At 40.7% G+C, this 21,784-nt stretch overlaps 1 protein-coding gene across 1 annotated transcript in view; it reads left to right on the plus strand.

The window, feature by feature from the left end:
* EFEMP1 (EGF containing fibulin extracellular matrix protein 1) overlaps positions 1-21,784 on the plus strand; it is a 147,793-nt gene that overhangs the window by 76,667 nt on the left and 49,342 nt on the right. The window contains exons 3-4 of the mRNA XM_069768916.1: positions 2,208-2,256; positions 4,125-4,412. Of these exons, the coding sequence (XP_069625017.1) occupies positions 2,208-2,256; positions 4,125-4,412 (337 nt within the window). The remainder of the gene's footprint in view (positions 1-2,207; positions 2,257-4,124; positions 4,413-21,784) is intronic.

The raw sequence follows: 21,784 nt of genomic DNA on the forward strand, positions 1-21,784 counted from the left end.
CCATTACATCCACAAACTTAAATGTATTTTATTGTGATTTTATGTGATATACCAACACAAAGTAGAAAGTATTTGAGAAGTTTGAAGGAAATTATATATGGTTTTCTAATTATTAAAAAAATATAAATCTGAAAATTGTGATGTGAATTTGTATTCAGCCTCCTATATTCAGATACTCTTAAACAAAAACCTGAGTGACCAATCACCTACAGAAGTTACATAATTAGTAAAATGAGTCCACCTGTGTGTAATTTATTCTCAATATTACTAAAGCTGTTCAATGAAAGAATCAGAAGTTTTGTATGAGAACATTATGGATCAAACTGCATCATGAAAACCAAGGAACACACCAGACAGGTCATGGATAAAGTTGTGGATAAAAGTAGGGTAAGGTATGTAACGTACAGTATGTATGGTACAACTGCAAACCTACAAAGACATGGCTGTCAAGCTAAACTAACATGCCAAGACAGGAGAGTACTAATTAGAAAGGCAGCCAAGAGGCCCATGGTCACTCTGGGGAAGCTGCAGAGATTCACAGCTCACATTGAGAATCTGTCCACAGGACAGCTACTAGTCGTATACGCCACAATTCTAGCCTATATGGAAGAATGGCAAGAACAAAGCCATTTTTGAAAGCAAGGCATAAGAAGTCCCATTTGTGGTTTGCAAAAAAACATGTAGGGGACACAGCTAGCATGTGCAAGAAGATGCTCTTGTCAGATGAGACCAAAGTAGACGTTTTGGGGCTAAATACAAAATACTATGTATGATGGAAAAGTAACACTGAACATCATCCTGAAAACACCATATCCACAGTCAAACATGGTAGAGGCAGCATCATGCTGTGGGGATACTTTTCTTGAGCAGGGACAGGCAAGCTGTTCACAGTTGATGAAAAAATGGATGAAGCTAAATACAGGCCAATCCTGGAAGAAAACCTTTAGACTTCTGCAAAATACTTAAGACTCATGCGTAGGTTCCCCTTCCAGCAGGACAATAACTCTAGATTTACTGGCAGATGTACAATGGAACAGTTTACATGAAAGCATATTTATGTGTGTGATTGAGCCAACCTCAAAGTCCAGACCTAAATCCCATTGAGAATCTGTGGCAAAATTTGAAAATTGCTGTTCACAGCGGCTCTCCATCCAATCTCACTGAGCCAAAGCAAAGAAGAATGGTCAACACTTCAGCCTCTAAATGTGCAAAGTTGGCAAAGACATATCCAAGAAGATTTACAACAATAATTACAACGAAAGGTGGTCCTCCAAAGTATTGACTCAGGGGGGATGAATACAAAGGCATTTCCCAATTTTCAGATTTATATTTTTCAAATAATTACAAAACCATGTATCGTTTGCATTACACTTCACAAATATGTGCTACTTTTTGTTTTTATATCACTTAAAAAACAAATAAGATACATTTAAGTTTATCGGTGTAATGTGAAAAAATCGGGCAAAGTTCACGGGGTATGAATACTTCGTCAAGGCACTATATCAACATTTGTTAATGGGAAACTAAAAAAATACAGCAATTTTGGAGGTTTGATTTTTAGATTTCGATTTTACGGTATTCACTGCACAATAACAATGACTCAATAAAGATAATATAAAACACCCCCCACACGTTACAATTTGCAGTGTTCTCAATTTTTGTATCTACCATTTGGAAGGATACTGATTTAGGGTCCCGGAATTACAGAGAAACAATATCTTAATTTTTATCTTTTCTTGTTAGCAAAAAAATCTAACTCAAATCACTAAATCTGGAGAACACACAAACGAACTTGTAGTAATTTAGCAGCTGATCTACTGAACTTACTTTTACTCCCTTAAGTGCAATGAACCTATAAACTGAGCAGTGACCAACATCTGTGTGCCAGATTCAGTGGATATTACTTTTCAACAAGAAAACACTGGAAAGCAACAGAAGTTTTAACTTGGACTCTAAAAATGTGCATCTAGTTTCAGAGAGCTTGGAAAATAGCTTTCTAAATTGAACTGTGTATAAATAAATCACTTCACAGAGAAAAACATCATAATCTTGTAACCCGATGGTGCAGAATAATGAATTGTAGGATTGGTTTGATCCTAAAGATTTATACCATAAGATCTCTCCTTGACAGTCAATTTTAACGCCTGAAATTGATGATTGTGATTCTAGAAAAATATTAACCATATTAATGTTCTGTTCTCACCCAGCAATGTACTGATGGTTATGAGTGGGACCCGATACGGCAGCAATGCAAAGGTAACAGATGATTGTTTTTTATTCTTTATTACTGCTACAAAATACATGGCACAAAGAGGAATACAGTCATAGAGGAGTATAATCATAAATTAACCACAGAGTACAGACAAGGTAGAATATATTTGCATAATTAATACATGATTTATTATTAGGGACTCTGCATTTAAACTACTTAAATGTTTGCTTGCAAATGCACTGCTAAGATATACATTAAGGTATATCTGTCACACTTAAAAATAGCAATTAAAATGGCCAAACTTTTATACAGAGGACATAGACTCTATTGAAATCATATTAGGCATGTATGGTTTAACTTAATATTTTATTAAAAGTCAACTTTTATTTGATATGCAAATGAGAGCGCTTTGGTGCACCCTTGGCGTGTCCTATACCGCACTCTGGTGGTTAATGTGAGCAGACAGCAGACAGATGTCAGAATGATGGTGATGGGAGTGGTTGAGCCACTGTGACGTGGTCTGAGGAGAGCCTGGAGGTAGGTGAGCACCTGACTCTTTACTAGAGCACTTGATGGTGGGGTTAGGCTTGGCTCCCGATGGATGCCAGGTGCTACTCCAGGATAGACCTAGGTCACACGGCAGCTATCCCCAAAGGGACTGGTAGCTGGAAGGGTCCACTGGTAGAGAAGAGCAACTACAGGCAGGCACTGCAGAAACACAGGAAACCCAGATGTAGATGGGTTCGGCTGATAAACAGATTGGCACGGCTAGTGCAGGAGGGTCCAGCTGATATACAGATTAGCATGGCAGGGGCAAATGGGTCCGGCTGATATTTATACTGGCATGGTAGGTGCTGGTGGTTTCGGCTGAAATACAGACTGACAAGGCAGGTACCTGCAAGGACAGACAGGAAAAAGGCAAGGCTAGAACCAGCAGGCAGGGTAAGGAACAGGAAGACACTAGCAGAACTAGTAGATACTAATGGACAGGGACCAGAGAACTAGAAAGCATGCTGGAAACAGACTAACTACATTGCACAGGCACCTCCATGCAGGTGGAGGTGCCTTAAATAATAAGTGTATTCCGGCTATTGGCTGTAGACACTTTAGGATAGTGTATGCAGCCTATTTAAGAAGGAGGGAGCGCGTGTGCACATGCCCTAAGCAGAAACCGAGGTGAAGCTGGAGAGAAAGGAGGAGGAAGTGTGGAGCTATGGCAGTGAATGAGTCGGTGTCCTTGCCAGGGGAGGGAAGAAGCATGCAGGGACGCCGATGATACAATGCCCTCACCTCCCCAATGAAGCTGCTTGCTTACTTAATTTCCAGGAGAAGCGAATGGCGCCCACAGACAGACAGGTGCCAGGCGTCAGCGGGCACCGGCACAGACACTGTGAGAGAACTATCACGCTCATCCAGTGTCAGTGTGCAGGTGCAGACACGCAAATGACACAGCATTGACTCTCAGCTTCGGAGGCATGTCAATAACTATAATTTAATGGCTTTATTATGCAAATAGAAGGGCATGACTATGCACCAAGGCATGGAGTTTCATAAAAAAAATTGCACCATTTTGCTTTTACAGGCTTTTTTTTTCAATGCACATTGCTGGATTCTGAATAAGTTAATGGAGAATCCGACAGGCATCTCATTCTGGGAGAGTTTATACCAGTTTTATCTGTCTGTTTCTGAACTCACCATGAATTGCATGTGTTGAAATTATGGATTTGTGTATGATTTTTAGGCTGGTTCCTCTGATTCATTTTTACACTGTTATTAGTCCTCTAAAAATATTAAGATTAATATCAAACTGATATTTTTCTTATCAAAATATCCAGCAGGACACTAAAATTTAAATGGCTCCCTTCTGTTACATTTTAACTGTGCAAATCACATTTTTGTTTCCATGTCACAGATATTGATGAGTGTGGAATAATGCAAGAGCCTTGCAAGGGAGGAATGAAATGTGTTAACCATTATGGAGGATACCTGTGCCTACCAAGAACTGCACAGATTTTGTTAAATAATGGTCAGGAGGACACAGTCGTCTCACAGAATTCTGGGTCTCAGCAAAGCATTAGCCAAAATGCATTTGTAGAAAGACCCAATAGCCCTGCAGATCCACAGCGCAATCTGCCCAGCACAGTTCAGTTAATGCAGTGCTCGTCAGGCTACGAGCTAAATGCACAAAACATGTGCCAAGGTAAGAACTGTTTTTTCTTAATCTGCTTATCATAGTTTTATAACCACATAAATAATATACACACGTGGTTAAAATTGTTGGTACCCCTCGTTTAATGACTAACAAGTTAATGAAAAACTTGAATCTGACAAAAGTAATAATAATTAAAAGATCTATGAAAATGAACAAGTAAAAGTCAGACATTGCTTTTCAACCATGCTTCTACAGAATTTAAAAAAAATAAAACTCATGAAATAGGCCTGGACAGAAATGATGGATCCCTTAACTTAATATTTTGTTGCACAACCTTTTGAGGCAATCACTGCAATCAAACGATTCCTGTAACTGTCAATGAGACTTCTGCACCTCTTGACAGGTATTTTGGCCCACTCCTAAAGAGCAAACTGCTCCAGTTGTCTCGTGTTTGAAGGTTGCCTTTTCAGAGGGCATGTTTCAGCTCTTTCCAAAGATGCTCAAGAGGATTTAGGTCAAGGCTCATAGAAGGCCACTTCAGAATAGTCCAATATTTTCCTCTTAGCCATTCTTGGGTGTTTTTAGCTGTGTGTTTTGGGTCATTATCCTATTGCAAGACCCATGACCTGCGACTGAGATCAAGCTTTCTGACACTGGGCAGCACATTTCTCTCTAGAATCCCTTGATAATCTTGAGATTTCATTGTACCCTGCACAGATTCTAGACACCCTGTGCCAGATGCAGCAAAGCAGCCCCAGAACATAACAGAGTCTCCTCCATGTTTACCAGTAGGGACAATGTTCTTTTCTTGTAATGCTTCATTTTTTCATCTGTGAACATAGAGCTGATGTGCCTTACCAAAAAGTTCCATTTTTGTCTCATCTGTCCATAGAACATTCTCCTAGAAGCTTTGTGGCTTGTCAACATGTAGTTTGGCAAATTCCATGCTGTTTTTTATTATTTTTTTTCAACAATGGTGTCCTCCTTGGTTGTCTCCCATGAAATTCACTTTGGCTCATACAAGGACGGATGGTGCGATCTGACATTGATGTTCCTTGAGCTTGAAGTTCACCTGTTTGGAAGTTTTCTGTGCTCTTTTGTTACCATTCGTATTATCCATCTCTTTGATTTGTCATCAATTTTCCTCCTGTGGCCACGTCCAGCGAGGTTGGCTACAGTTCCATGAATCTTAAATTTCTGAATAGTATGTGCAACTGTAGTCAAAGGAACATTAAGCTGCTTGGAGATGGTCTTATAACGTTTACCTTTAACATGTTTGTCTATAATTTTCTTTCTAATCTCCTGAGACAATCCATGTTCAGTGTGATACACACCATGTCACTAGGGTTGAGCGACTTTTACTTTTTTAAGGTCAAGTCGGGTTTCGCGAAACCCGACTTTCTCAAAAGTCGAGTCGAGTGAAATCGGCCAATTATCGCGAAAATTCGGGGTCGGGGATCGACCGAAACACAAAACCCAATGCAAGTCAATGGGAAATCTCTCTCTCTCTCCATATATTTATATTTACTTCAGCGCGATATAGCAGAAAAGCCGGTAATTCAATTGCCGGCTTTTCATTTCTCCTTCCTAAACCCGACATGATATGAGACATGGTTTACATACAGTAAACCATGACATATTCCCATTTTTTTGCATATTACACACTACTAATGTTAGTAGTGTGTATGTGCAAAATTTGGGCGCTGTAGCTATTAAATTTAAGGGTTAAATCGCTGTTGTTGTAATATTTTATTAGACTCTTAATCCACCTGAAGACCCTCGCTCTGCAACAAAGGAAAAATAAAAAAACAACAATATCCCATACCTTCCGATGATCTGTCACGTCCCACGCTGTAAATCCATCTGAAGGGGTTAAATTATTTTACAGACAGGTGCTCTGCTATAATGCAGCTTTGCTCGTGCCTGTAAAACCCCAGCGAATGAATGGAAACTAGGTCAATGACCTGTAGTTACCTTCATTCGCGGTGATGCGCCCTCTGCTGGATGTCCTCATATGACCTTGAGCGTGGGAAAATATTCAGAAAAGTTCCCAGGTTCGAGTTCATATGAGGACATACAGCAGAGGGCGCATCACCGCGAATGAAGGTAACTACAGGTCATTGACCTAGTTTCCATTCATTCGCTGGGATTTTACAGGCACGAGCACAGCTGCATTATAGCAGAGCTCCTGCCTGTAAAATAATTTAACCCCTTCAGATGGACTTACATCGTGGGACATATCGACGGAAGGTATGAGATATTGTTGGTTTATTATTTTTAATTTGTTACAGGTCGAGGGTCTTCAGGTGGATTGAGAGTGGAATAAAATATTACAACAACCTGTGTGTTTATTTCATTAAAATACTTTGCAATATTGTGTGTGTGTTTTTTTAACCATTTCATGCTATTGGATTAATAATGGATAGGTGTCATAATTGACGCCTCTCCATTATTAATCTGGCTTAATGTCACCTTACAATAGCAAGGTGACATTAACCCTTCATTACCCCATATCCCACCACTAGACGGGAGTGGGAAGACAGTGGCCAAGTGCCAGAATAGGCGAATCTTCCAGATGTGCCTTTTCTGGGGTGGCTGGAGGCAGATGTTTTTAGCCAGGGGGATCCAATAACCATGGACCCTCTCCAGGCTATTAATATCTGCCCTCAGTCACTGTCTTTACCATTCTGGCGGAGAAAATTGCACGGGAGCCCATGCCAATTTTTTCCGCGATTTAACCCTTAAATATAATAGCTAGAACGCCCAAATTTTGCACATACACACTACTAACATTAGTAGTGTGGAATATGCAAACAAAATGGGAATATGACATGGTTTACTGTATCTAAACCATGTCTCATATCATGTCGGGTTTAGGTAGGAGAAATGAAAAGCCGGCAATTGAATTACCGGCTTTTCTGCTATATCGCGCTGAAGTAAATAAAAATATATATATATGTGTCTCATTGACATATATATATATATATATATATATATATATATATATATATATATATATATATATATAAAAACGAAACCCGACTTTGGTGCGAAGATTGCCGACCGCATGGCCGATCCTACACTAGGATCGGGTCGGGTTTCATGAAACCCGACTTTGCCAAAAGTCGGCGACTTTTGAAATTGTCCGATCCGTGTCGCTCAACCCTACATGTCACCAAACAGCACAATGAGTATCTGTAGCCTTATAAACAGAAATATATGACCCCAAGGCTACAGGGTCTAGGAGAGGGGAAAAAGACAAGAAACAGGGCGCAGACCTAAGTGCAGATTATTTAGTTCAACTCAAGTTTCAAAGGCTAATTTGCTCACCTTTGGTGTGGCTTGTATCATAGCGTATCGACCTTTGTGGTCTGAATGAGATGCCTTGTCTCCCTGATATGCAGCTATAGTCTGGATGCAACGGATCTCTCAGCCAGGAGACGGTGGAGTGACGTTCAGAAAAAAAAGGGTTCTTCCAGTCTGTTCAGTGCTCCCAGGTAAGAGGCACCAGGCAGAGGTATTACAAATCTTCAGTAATTTATTTAAAATAAAAAACAATATATAGTACAACGCATTTCGGCTATATGCTTATTAAAAACTAGATGGTGGCCCGATTCTAACGCATCGGGTATTCTAGAATATGTATTTATGTTGGTATATAGCAGCCACATAGTATATAGCACAGGCTACGTAGTATATAGGAGCCATGTAGTATATAGCAGACAAATACTATGTGGCCTGTGCTATATACCATGTGGCTGCTATATACATACATATTGTAGAATACCTGATGCGTTAATACATGCCACGCAATATATAACAGTGGCCACGCAGTATATAACACAGCCACGTACTATATAACAGCCCACGCAGTATATAGCAGCCACGCAGTATATAACACTGGCCACGTAATATATAGCACAGCCCATGCAGTATATAGCAGCCACGCAGTATATAACACTGCCCACGCAGTATATAACACTGCCCACGCAGTATATAACAGTGGCCACGTAATATATAACACAGCCCACATAGTAAATAACAGTGCCTATGTAGTATATAACAGCCACGTACTATATAACACAGCCCACGCAGTATATAGCAGCCACACAGTATATAACACTGGCCACGTAATATAAAGCAGCCACGTAGTATATAACACTGCCCACGCAGTATATAACAGTGGCCACGTAATATATAGCACAGCTCACACAGTACATAACGCAGCCCACATAGTATATAACAGTGCCTATGTAGTATATAACACAGCCACATACTATACAACACAGCCCACGCAGTATATAGCAGCCACGCAGTATATAACACAGGCAACGTAGTATATAGCACAGGCCACGCAGTATATAGCAGCCACATAGTATATAACACTGCCCACACAGTATATAACAGTGGGCACATAATATATAGCACAGCCCACGCAGTACATAACACAGCCCACATAGTATATAACTGCCTATGCAGTATATAGCAGCCACACGGTATCTAATACAGCCCACGTAGTATACAGAAGTGTGGGCACCATATCCCTGTTAAAAAAAAAATTAAAATAAAAAATAGTTATATACTCACCCCCTGGGATCCAATGAAGCTCCGGCAATACGCGCGCGGATGCCGCCATCTTTCGTTCCCAGGATGCCTTGCGAAATTACCCAGATGACTTAGCGGTCTCGCGAGACCTCTAAGTCTTCTGGGTAATTTCGCAATGCATCGCCGGGAACTGAAGATGGCGGCAGGCGCGAGCGCATCGTCAGACGATGGAGGGTGAGAATAGCAGGGTTTTTTTATTATTATTTTTAACATTACATTTTTTTACTATTGATGCCGCATAGGCAGCATCAATAGTAAAAAGTTGGGGACACACAGGGTTCATAACAGCAGTTGCGGAGTGCGTTACCCGCGGCATAACGCGGTCCGTTACTGCCGGCATTAACCCTATGTGAGCGGTGACCGGAGGGGAGTATGCGGGCGCCGGGTACTGACTGTGGGGAGTAAGGAGCGGCCATTTTTTTCCGGACTGTGCCCATCGTTGATTGGTCGTGGCTGTTTTGCCGCGACCAATCAGCAACTTGGATTTCCATGACAGACAGAGGCCGCGACCAATGAATATCCATGACAGACAGACACACAGAAGGACAGACAGAAAGACGGAAGTGACCCTTAGACAATTATATAGTAGACTAGATTGTGGCCCGATTCTAACGCATCGGGTATTCTAGAATATGCATGTCCCCGTAGTATATGGACAATGATGATTCCAGAATTCGCGGCAGACTGTGCCCGTCGCTGATTGGTCGAGGCAACCTTTATGACATCATCGTCGCCATGGCAACCATTATGACATCTACGTCGATACTGTGCCCGTCGCTGAATCAGAAACATGAGATGTCTACGTCTTTTATGACATCATCGTCGCTGTGCCTGTCGCTGATTGGTCGAGGCAACCTTTATGACATCATCGTCGCCATGGCAACCATTATGACATCATCGTCGCTGTGCCCGTTGCTGATTGGTCGAGGCCTGGCGGCCTCGACCAATCAGACGTGGGATGTCTACGTCCTTTATGACATCATCGTCGCTGTGCCCGTTGCTGATTGGTCGAGGCCGCCAGGCACAGCGACGATGATGTCATAATGGTTGCCATGGCGACGATGATGTCATAAAGGTTGCCTCGACCAATCAGAGACGCAGAATTTCTACGTCGATGCTGTGCCGGTCTCTGGCGGCCTCGACCAATCAGAGAGCCGGGATTTCCAGGACAGACAGACAGACAGACAGACAGACGGAAAAACCCTTAGGCAATTATATATATAGACAGCCTTCCTCAGGTATAATATTGCTTTATAGGTTGCTAGAGTTACAGGTCCTTCTCAAAAAATTAGCATATAGTGTTAAATTTCATTATTTACCATAATGTAATGATTACAATTAAACTTTCATATATTATAGATTCATTATCAACCAACTGAAATTTGTCAGGTCTTTTATTGTTTTAATACTGATGATTTTGGCATACAACTCCTGATAACCCAAAAAACCTGTCTCAATAAATTAGCATATTTCACCCATCCAATCAAATAAAAGTGTTTTTTAATAACAAACAAAAAAAACATCAAATAATAATGTTCAGTTATGCACTCAATACTTGGTCGGGAATCCTTTGGCAGAAATGACTGCTTCAATGCGGCGTGGCATGGAGGCAATCAGCCTGTGACACTGCTGAGATGTTATGGAGGCCCAGGATGCTTCAATAGCGGCCTTAAGCTCATCCTGAGTGTTGGGTCTTGCGTCTCTCAACTTTCTCTTCACAATATCCCACAGATTCTCTATGGGGTTCAGGTCAGGAGAGTTGGCAGGCCAATTGAGCACAGTAATACCATGGTCAGTAAACCATTTACCAGTGGTTTTGGCACTGTGAGCAGGTGCCAGGTCGTGCTGAAAAATGAAATCTTCATCTCCATAAAGCATTTCAGCCGATGGAAGCATGAAGTGCTCCAAAATCTCCTGATAGCTAGCTGCATTGACCCTGCCCTTGATGAAACACAGTGGACCAACACCAGCAGCTGACATGGCACCCCACACCATCACTGACTGTGGGTACTTGACACTGGAGTTCAGGCATTTTGGCATTTCCTTCTCCCCAGTCTTCCTCCAGACTCTGGCACCTTGATTTCCGAATGACATGCAAAATTTGCTTTCATCAGAAAAAAGTACTTGGGACCACTTAGCAACAGTCCAGTGCTGCTTCTCTGTAGCCCAGGTCAGGCGCCTCTGCCGCTGTTTATGGTTCAAAAGTGGCTTTACCTGGGGAATGCGGCACCTGTAGCCCATTTCCTGCATACGCCTGTGCACGGTGGCTCTGGATGTTTCCACACCAGACTCAGTCCACTGCTTCCTCAGGTTCCCCAAAGTCTGGAATCGGTCCTTCTCCACAATCTTCCTCAGGGTCCGGTCTCCTCTTCTCGTTGTACAGCGTTTTCTGCCACATTGTTTCCTTCCAACAGACTTACCATTGAGGTGCCTTGATACAGCACTCTGGGAACAGCCTATTTGTTGAGAAATTTCTTTCTGGGTCTTACCCTCTTGCTTGAGGGTGTCAATGATGGCCTTCTTGACATCTGTCAGGTCGCTAGTCTTACCCATGATGGGGGTTTTGAGTAATGAACCAGGCAGGGAGTTTATAAAAGCCTCAGGTATCTTTTGCATGTGTTTAGAGTTAATTAGTTGATTCAGAAGATTAGGGTAATAGGTCGTTTAGAGAACCTTTTCTTGATATGCTAATTTATTGAGACAGGTTTTTTGGGTTATCAGGAGTTGTATGCCAAAATCATCAGTATTAAAACAATAAAAGACCTGACAAATTTCAGTTGGTGGATAATGAATCTATAATATATGAAAGTTTAATTGTAATCATTACATTATTGTAAATAATGAAATTTAACACTATATGCTAATTTTTTGAGAAGGACCTGTATAGTCTACACAGGTCCACTTGAATAATCAATTATGCTAATTGATCAAGACCTGGTGGTTCTTCATTAGCTTATTTGCTGCTTAGTGGTTTTCAGTATATAGCTTTAGCTGATCCGGGTATAAGTTTAAACAGTTGAAATACATGATAAAATATAAATTATAAATGTAAAAAACACTTAAAACCATTAATTCGCATAAATACAATACATGTGGACAAAATTTGTATCTATATCATTATCCATAAATACAATATACATTCAATGATTATATCCATTATATTGTACTTCTTTTAAAAAAAAATTCTAAAAAGTATAACAAATAAATTTCATACATCTCTTCTGTTTATACAAACAAGTAAATCTGAAAAGACTATTCATTTGTTTGATCATAGTGTTAGTTCTATATCTTTAATTAATGTAAGAACTCATTACATGCGCTCATTTTTGACCGCTAAGGACAAAAAAAACACATCAGGTAGCTTTTACCCTATTATTTCTATAAGTTTCTATTGATCAGCAACCATATCCTGATCTAATTCTATTGAATAGGAAAGAGGCTTTCTGGATGTACAGATTGCGTTCTCTGCATCCTGACAGCCTTAATGATAGATTGGAGAACATATAGAGCATTTTATTAGATCAGGATATGGTTGCTGATCAATAGAAACTTATAGAAATAATACGGTATAAGCTATCCCTGGATAGATACAATCTATGATATATCCTTAGGCTAGTTCATAAATTTTGGGCTAGTGAAACTAGTGTCATGAGGACCATGAAAAAAGCCATAGGGTCTTCATTGGGTGATATGGCTAAATTTCCATTTTTTGGCGTGTTTTTTTTTTTTTTCCTTAGCGGTCAAAAATAACGCATGTAATAAGTTCTTACATTAATTAAAGATACAGAATTAACACTATGGTCTTTTCAGATTTACTGGTTTGTATAAACAGAAGGGATGTATGAAATTTATTTGTTATACTTTTTAGAATTTTTTTGTTTTAAAAGAAGTACAATGTAATGGATATAATCATTGAATGTACAGTCATGGCCAAAAGTATTGACACCCCTGCAATTCTGTCAGATAATACTCATTTTCTTCCTGAAAATGATTGCAAACACAAATTATTTGGTATTATTATCTTCATTTAATTTGTCTTAAATGAAAAAACACAAAAAGAATTGTCCTAAAGCCAAATTGGATATAATTCCACGCCAAACATAAAAAAGGGGGTGGACAAAATTATTGGCACTGTTCGAAAAATCATGTGAGGCTTCTCTAATTTGTGTAATTAACAGCACCTGTAACTTACCTGTGGCACCTAACAGGTGTTGGCAATAACTAAATCACACTTGCAGCCAGTTGACATGGATTAAAGTTGACTCAACCTCTGTCCTGTGTCCTTGTGTGTACCACATTGAGCATGGAGAAAAGAAAGAAGACCAAAGAACTGTCTGAGGACTTGAGAAACCAAATTGTGAGGAAGCATGAGCAATCTCAAGGCTACAAGTCCATCTCCAAAGACCTGAATGTTCCTGTGTCTACCGTGAGCAGTGTCATCTAGAAGTTTAAAGCCCATGGCACTGTGGCTAACCTCCCTAGATGTGGACGGAAAAGAAAAATTGACAAGAGATTTCAATGCAAGATTGTGCAGATGTTGGATAAAGAACCTCGACTAACATCCAAACAAGTTCAAGCTGCCCTGCAGTCCGAGGGTACAACAGTGTCAACCCGTACTATCCGTCGGTGTCTGAATGAAAAGGGACTGTATGGTAGGAGACCCAGGAAGACCCCACTTCTTACCCCGAGACATAAAAAAGCCAGGCTGGAGTTTGCCAAAACTTACCTAAAAAAGCCTAAAACGTTTTGGAAGAATGTTCTCTGGTCAGATGAGACAAAAGTAGAGTTTTTGGGGCAAAGGCATCAACATAGAGTTTACAGGAGAAAAAAAGAGGCATTCAAAGAAAAGAACACGGTCCCTACAGTCAAACATGGCGGAGGTTCCCTGATGTTTTGGGGTTGCTTTGCTGCCTCTGGCACTGGACTGCTTGACCATGTGCATGACATTATGAAGTCTGAAGACTACCAACAAATTTTGCAGCATAATGTAGGGCCCAGTGTGAAAAAGCTTGGTCTCCCTCAGAAGTCATGGGTCTTCCAGCAGGACAATGACCCAAAACACACTTCAAAAAGCACTAGAAAATGGTTTGAGAGAAAGCACTGGAGACTTCTAAGGTGGCCAGCAATGAGTCCAGACCTGAATCCCATAGAACACCTGTGGAGAGATCTAAAAATGGCAGTTTGGAGAAGGCACCCTTCAAATATCAGGGACCTGGAGCAGTTTGCGAAAGAAGAATGGTCTTAAATTCCAGCAGAGCTTTGTAAGAAACTCATTGATGGTTACCGGAAGCGGTTGGTCGCAGTTATTTTGGCTAAAGGTTGTGCAACCAAGTATTAGGCTGAGGGTGCCAATACTTTTGTCTGGCCCATTTTTGGAGTTTTGTGTGAAATTATCATTGTTTTGCTTTTTGCTTCATTCCCTTTTGTGTTTTTTCATTTAAGACAAATTAAATGAAGATAATAATACCAAAGAATTTGTGTTTGCAATCATTTTCAGGAAGAAACTGAGTATTATCTGACAGAATTGCAGGGGTGTCAATACTTTTGACCATGACTGTATGTATTGTATTTATGGATAATGATATAAATACAAATTTTGTCCACATGTATTGTATTTATGCTAATTAATGGTTTTAAGTGTTTTTTTATCATTTATAATTTATATTTTATCATGTATTTCAACTGTTTAAACTTATACACGGATAAGCTAAAGCTATATACTAAAACCACTAAGCAGCAAATAAGCTAATGAAGAACCACCAGGTCTTGATCAATTAACATAATTGAATATTTAAGTGGACCTGTGTAGACTATATAACTCTAGCAACCTATAAAGCAATATCATACCTGAGGATGGCTATTTTTAATAAGCATATAGCTGAAACGCGTTGTTCTATATATTGTTTTTTATTTTAAATAAATTACTGAAGATTTGTAATACCTCTGCCTGGTGCCTGTTACCTGGGAGCACTGAACAGACTGGATGAACCCTTTTTTTTCTGAACTAGCCCTATATACAGGCCCTCTCATTGATTCCAAGATTGCAGACACCTGTGATGCAAGTTAGTGGGCACACCATGATTCATGATTTAACATGTCCCATTTGCAATGTCTGACTTTCATATCTTCATTTTCATTGAACTTTTATTTATAATTACGTTTGTCAGATTCAAGTTATTGAATTATCAAGTTATGACCAAGTTATCAAGTTATTATCAAGTTATGACCATTGTAGGTTTTTCTGTCATTAAACGAGGGGTACCAACAATTTTGACCACGTGTGTATATTTATATGGATCACTGAATAAGGCATCCGTCATAGCCTTCCATTTTATATGCTGGAAGCTTTCCAAGTGGGTGCATTTAACGGAAGGCAAATATGCAGTGTGAAAAATGTCTTACTGCAAGTAAGGAAAAAAGTTTAAAATATCAATAGGCTGGCAAACCAGATATAGACAAAAGTGCGACGCTGAGTCACGTGAGTCAGGGCAGAAGGGTAAGTCAGAGGGAAGAGACACCGGCGAAGTCAGATCACAGTCCGGAGTCAGAATTCCAAGAAGGTACCGGATCAAGAAAAGGGGCTAGGCTTGCTGACAGTCAAAGGCAAATCCAAGGTCAGGCAACAATGATCAGAATATAAGAGCGCAGAGCAAACACACACCATTTGAGCTAAGCTACACCTGGCAATGCGAATCATTTCCAGCCATCTAAATAGCCAGGTAATCACACAGAACATGCAATACCTGGAGGAAACCCCACAGGCCCGGCCAGATTGGACAGCTGAGCTTTCATTTACAATACTGACAGCTCAGCATGCCCTGCCTCAGATAGGGTGGTTGAGCTGTCGCACACAATCCTGACAGCTCAACACGCCCCTGTTCCTATAGGCCGGTTGACTTGTCACTCACAACGTCGTTAGGACACTGAGAGTGATGGAATTGTGACAAAAAGTTAATAAGATATGTAACTAATAAAACTATGAAACGATTGTCTGAGATATTGAGAAAAAAATACAACAGGAAATGGGATTAAAAATAATAAAAAGCCCACAGTTCCAGTGCCAGATGCAGTAACATACATGTATGTGACTGCTGCAGCTAATCTCTGGACTCACTGGTAATTCTAGCACAAGATTGCTAAAGCCAATGATTGACTGCTGTACCAGGTCCCTCTACAGTAAATAAAAGGGACAGTTAAAAATTCCACCTAACATTGCCATTGTATAAGAGGGTTAGTAGTAATCACAAAACCCCCACTGTAAGATTAAAGGGGTGTTCTCAAGTTCTTAAATTGCTTTAATTATACAGTATGAAATTAAGCAAGTTTGCAATTAACTTACTTTTTATATCTTCTGTCATCCTCCTGCAATGAGAGATATTATCTTTTATAGTGTACAGCTCATTTCCATGTAGCACAGCCTCTAGTGCCTGGCCAAGAATGCAGACAGTAGTTACATTCCAGGATAGGAGTTAACTCTTAACATCCCAGTCAGCTCTCTCTTCTCCATTGACCATTGATTTCTATATAGCAGTTAGCTGCTCACATACCTCCCCCTCCTTTCTTGCCCTCTCATCACCAGCAGCATTCACAGCAGGTCTCCTAATCATACCTCTCTGCCCTAGCTGTGAGCTTGTTCAAATGCCATTCTGTCTCTATGTGTAAGTACAGTAACAACTCAGAACAAACCACTGATAGCTGAATGTGTTATAGCTGAACTTGGGCTGGGCTTTGTAGTTCTAATACTACTACAGTTTTACTATTTATTAGAGCTCTCACTCAAGGTGGAGAGCCGGACCTGTCAGAAACCAGAAATTAAGGAATCTGTAACAAGATTGCATTGCTCTGAAGAACTCAGGACTCAACTTGAAACCACACTGTTACAGAAAACCTGTCATGTAAAAAAAATGCAATTAACCTGTAGATATGTGATTGATCTACAGGTTAATAACATTCTAAAGCCCTGCGAAAGCCACACTGAGAGCTCGCTACTGGGAGAAAACTAACTTTTTCCTCCCAGCAACCTCCAACATTTAGCTATAGGGCTGTGGGTGGCACCGATTAGTACATAGTGAGCAGCGGCTGTAACCACACCCCAGCACTGACAGCTGGCTTTGCAGTGCATCAGTGCTGAGTCAGCTGTCCGTCAATGCGGTGACTGAAGCTGCTCCTCTATGACTGGAAGCCAGAGGTTTATGGGAGGATAAAGTTAATTTCCTCCCAGCAGCTGAGCCCTGAGCAGTCGGACAGCTTTAGATTGCTATTACTCTGCATAATAACCACATATCTGTATGTTACAAGCATTGGGAAACATGACAGGTTCCCTTTAGACTTTGTTCACACATTGCTTTTTTTGCAATTTCTTTCTGCTGCCAAAACCTGATAACTTTGCAGTAAAAATGCTGCAGCCAAAATCATGTTTTGCTGCCTTTTTTGCTTCTTTTTCTCCTGCATTTTTGCTCCGTTTTTTTTGCTGCATTTTTCAGATTCCCAAAGTTCGTCTTTGCTTTCACTTGCACGTGTGAACAATACAAAATGTTAGGACACCAATGCAAGATGTATGTGAAACCATGAAATATACATATATATATATATTTTTTTTTTTTTAAAAAAAAGGGCAATTTGATCAAATTATTAAGTGGAAAAGTTTTTTATGTCTGAAAAATAGTGGCTATTCTGAACATAAATGCTGGATCCATGTATGAAGTGCAGCCACGAACTAATATGAACTAATAGGAGTTCATGAAAGACAGCAGAGGGAAGTTGAGTTGGTCAGACATTGTTTACCCTATCTCATATCACTAATTTAATGAAACTGTATTAATAATAACATCAATGCTCATGTAAGGATACTGTCATGACTCTGTTGTTGGGTGTCCCGGGACCAGGGGCTCCTTCCCTGTCCCTAAAGCTAGGGGCGCCGTAGCTCGCCCTGCTCCCGGATTACTTCTGATGGTGAAGATGCCAGGGCCACGTACCTCGTGTTAGCTTCTGAATCCGCTGTCAGTCTGTATCCTTCCCCCACCCAGGGAGGAGGGAAGTAGTAGTATATGTAATATACCAAAACCAGACGAAAAAGGCTAACGAAAAAATACCAAACATACAAATATATTCACACATGTAAGAGAGGAATGCATCGAGGAGTGGGGGATGTTGGAGAAGAAAGGGAATTATCACACACACAAAAACTAGCAACAGTCAGAGATAAATCCCCAAATGCCTTTCTCCAGTAATAACCACTAACAACCTCCAGCATATGCCAGATCTGACTGTGAGTGTTAGTCAGGACCCAGATTATATAGGAGATGGGAGTGGCCAACAGTGCACAGTTGAGCGCCTTAATGCAGGGAAGCTCCCAGGAGCTCTCAACTGAGCAGATTAACCCCTGCACTGGCCAATGAAATTTACATTGTTTAATAAGAAGGGCGAAGTGCTTCTAATGAGTGCAGGAGTAGGAGAAATCAGACACTGCGGTCTTCTAGCTGCTCTTTGTTGCAATAAACCCATGTCAGATGCATAACATTATGGATTAAACCTACAAAAATCACCCAAAAAAATGGGTTTCACATCCTGCTGTATCTGTGTTTTTTTATCAGCATTAACTGACTCTACGTCATTTTTTTCTGGGGTCTCCCATAAATTCACAACAGCTGTGGGCTGGTATTAATAGCCTGGGAACCTTATGGGGCATTGTCCCTTTTCTCAGATTACTAAGAACAACCCCCAGCAATGGGCTTTCCCTCTGCTGGTTATGAAAATTACTTGGATGCTTGCTTGCACCATTTTCTGGTAATTCTTCATTTTACACTGAATGTACACAGTGGGTGCTGAATATAACTCTCTAGTGGATGCTTTCCTGAAACGGAAAGTACTTGCAAGCAGCATAATACAAAGAATAGCAGGTTTACCCAGAATCCTTTGCAGTAGGCGGAGCTATGCAAATTGAATATTGAATATAACTCTCATCATTGTCGCCTGGTTGTGCTGATCTCAGGGATGTGACACACAGACAACGAACGGATACATGGATGTCACATGGTTGTCACATACATACATACGGATGGCACACAGACATGAACCACGGATCTCACCAGTACTGTTTTTTCTTGTAAAGGAATCAGGAAGTATGACACTGATAGAAAAGTAGAAAGGAGAGCAGAAAGATCCAGCAGAGCAAGGAACAAGGGCTCTGACAGATTTGAAACATTTTTGCAGAGCACTCAGATAAATATACAATTAACAGACACTATGCAGCAGTGAAATTATCGATTTAAAAAAAAAAGACTACTTAGAAACTTGCCTATCTTTGCATCTAGGAAGTAAAGGAGCAATAAAGAAAATCTGTGTGAAGCTGTACATAACCTTTAAAGGGTCATCAGGTCGAAACCAATTAGTCTTATGAATGCCTCTAGTGCCCCCACTGTGTGCTGCGGGGAATCACTGGTTTCAGACCCAGGAACAGAGGCTACATATGTGTTAAACGTAGCCCCGGCAAATAGGCACGGTGTCGCTCTCAATACATTTGTATTAAGTTGAGGCCGTGCTCTGACCAATATGCGGACCGCCAATGGGCGTGTTTGACTCGAGGGCATGGCCTCACTCCTTACAAGTGTATGGAGAGCAAGGCCACATCCACTGACCAGGGGTATGTATAGTTCATATATACCCTCCGTTCTCGGGCCTGAAACCAGCAAATCCCTGCAGTGCACAGTGCATGTGCTGTGGGGATTCATAAGTCTGCAGTCACACTCAGTGATTGCAGACTTATCGATTTTGACTAGAAAACCCCTTTAAGTGAAAGCAACATGGCAAGTATTTTTGACAGAATAAGGCTGCGGTCACACTATCAGTATTTGGTCAGTATTTAACATCAGTATTTGTAAGTCAAAACCAGGAGTGGGTGATAAATGCAGAAGTGGTGACGTGTTTCTATTATACTTTTCCTCTGATTGTTCCACTCCTGGTTTTAGCTTACAAATACTGATGTAAAATACTGACCAAATACTGATAGTGTGACTGTAGCCTAACACTGAAAAACCCTGTATAAAGTTGAAGGCAGGGTCGGACTGGCCATTTGGCAATTTTGGCAAATGCCAGAAGGGCCGGTCTGGTTGTGGGCTGCCTTGCTGCTGCATTGTTAACAAAATCTTGTTATCAGGACACCCATACTGTTAAGAGTTGTGACGGAGCACAAAGTCGCTGACTCCGTCACTTACCCCAGTAGGCCACGGGTATCATCAGACATATTGGTCTTGTAGTAAATCTTGTTTTCCCTCTATCCAGGGTAATATTAGTAATATATTCCATCTGGTGCTTGGAGATGGAGATAACATGGGCCTGTGTGATTTCAAATGCCAGGGCTGAATTTCAGCCCCAGTCCATACCTGGTTGAAGATATCGAGAGATACAAAAAAATCCCATCCACTTCTATGAATGCCATATTAGAGCTCTGAATATACAGATTATTCTTGGCTCTCATGTCTTTATTTTACTTTGTAGAAGTGTAATTCATGGGGGGAATAAGCAGCACACATACTGTACATGCATCGAGACTCACACTTTAAGTTGATTTTATTGTAAAGTTAATCAAAACATGATGTGCACCCTCGTGTAATTACCCACAGATGTATGACCTTTTTCTTCCACTCCAGCGGCACTAAATTATATTTTACGAGCAACGTGATGTTGTGGGACCCATTTTAAAAATAATAGTTGACTCAAGGGAGCTGTAATACTCTTACTGACATCATGCTGAACACTAAAGGACCTTCTGTTTAGATACAGGCGTCCACTCCCTTCTGAGCACTGCGCCGCTTAAATCTGATCATGTAAGCAGAACGTTTTTCCTCTGATTTGGCTTATAATAAATGGATACTTACTCGTGACTCATGCATAAAATGACTTTGAACTTTCTCTTCATGTTTTTCATTTTGATTTGGAATAGTATATACTAGTATTTTTATTGGAGTATGACAAAAAGTGTACGCTTCTTTAATGGTGTCCATAGAGAATCAGATGTTAAACTTGTGATATAGACAAGTCTAAAAATATAATTCTATATTTGGTAAAAACCTGGCATTTAGATCAGTTTCACACATCCGTGTATCCATGTATTATGATAGGAGTACAGACAAACCAGACTGAGGACACCTTCAGCGTCTGATTTCTCCTGCTCCTGCGGTGAATAGAAGCACTTCACCTTCTTTTTAAATGGTGTAACTTTATTTTGGCAGTGCAGGGGTTAATTTGCTCTGTTGAGAACTCTGGTAGCTAGGGCTATTAGCTGAGCATGGTTAGCCACTCCTATCACCTATATAACCTGGGTCCTGACTGACACACATAGTCAGAAAAGCTTATGCTGCACTGGGAGGATAGTTGTTGCTGGTTATAGGAGTAGGTGTTTGGTGTATTTATCTGTGAGCGTTTCTTGGTTTCGTAAGTGTGATAATTCCTTTTCTTCTCCTACTTTGGTTTTACCCCATCCTCCACTCCCCGGAGCATTCCTCTGTTATATGTGAGTGTTTATTTGTATGCCTGGTATTTTCTGTTTCCCCTGTTCGTGTTACATTGTTCATCTGGTTGGTGTACTATGGTGCACTGCTACTCCCCTCTTCCCTGGGTGGGGGAAGGGTACAGACGGAGGGGGGATTCAGGAGATAAGGCAAGGTACGTGACCACGGCATCTTCCCCTTCAGAAGTAACCCGGGGAACAGGAAGAGCTAGGGTGCACCCTAGCGTTAGGGACAGAGAAGGAGCCTCTGCTTCTGAGTCATCCAACAACAGAGTCATGACAGCACCACCAATACAACTGGAATCCG

The sequence above is a fragment of the Ranitomeya imitator genome, chromosome 5 (assembly GCF_032444005.1).
Source record: "Ranitomeya imitator isolate aRanImi1 chromosome 5, aRanImi1.pri, whole genome shotgun sequence".
Lineage (NCBI taxonomy): Eukaryota > Metazoa > Chordata > Amphibia > Anura > Dendrobatidae > Ranitomeya > Ranitomeya imitator.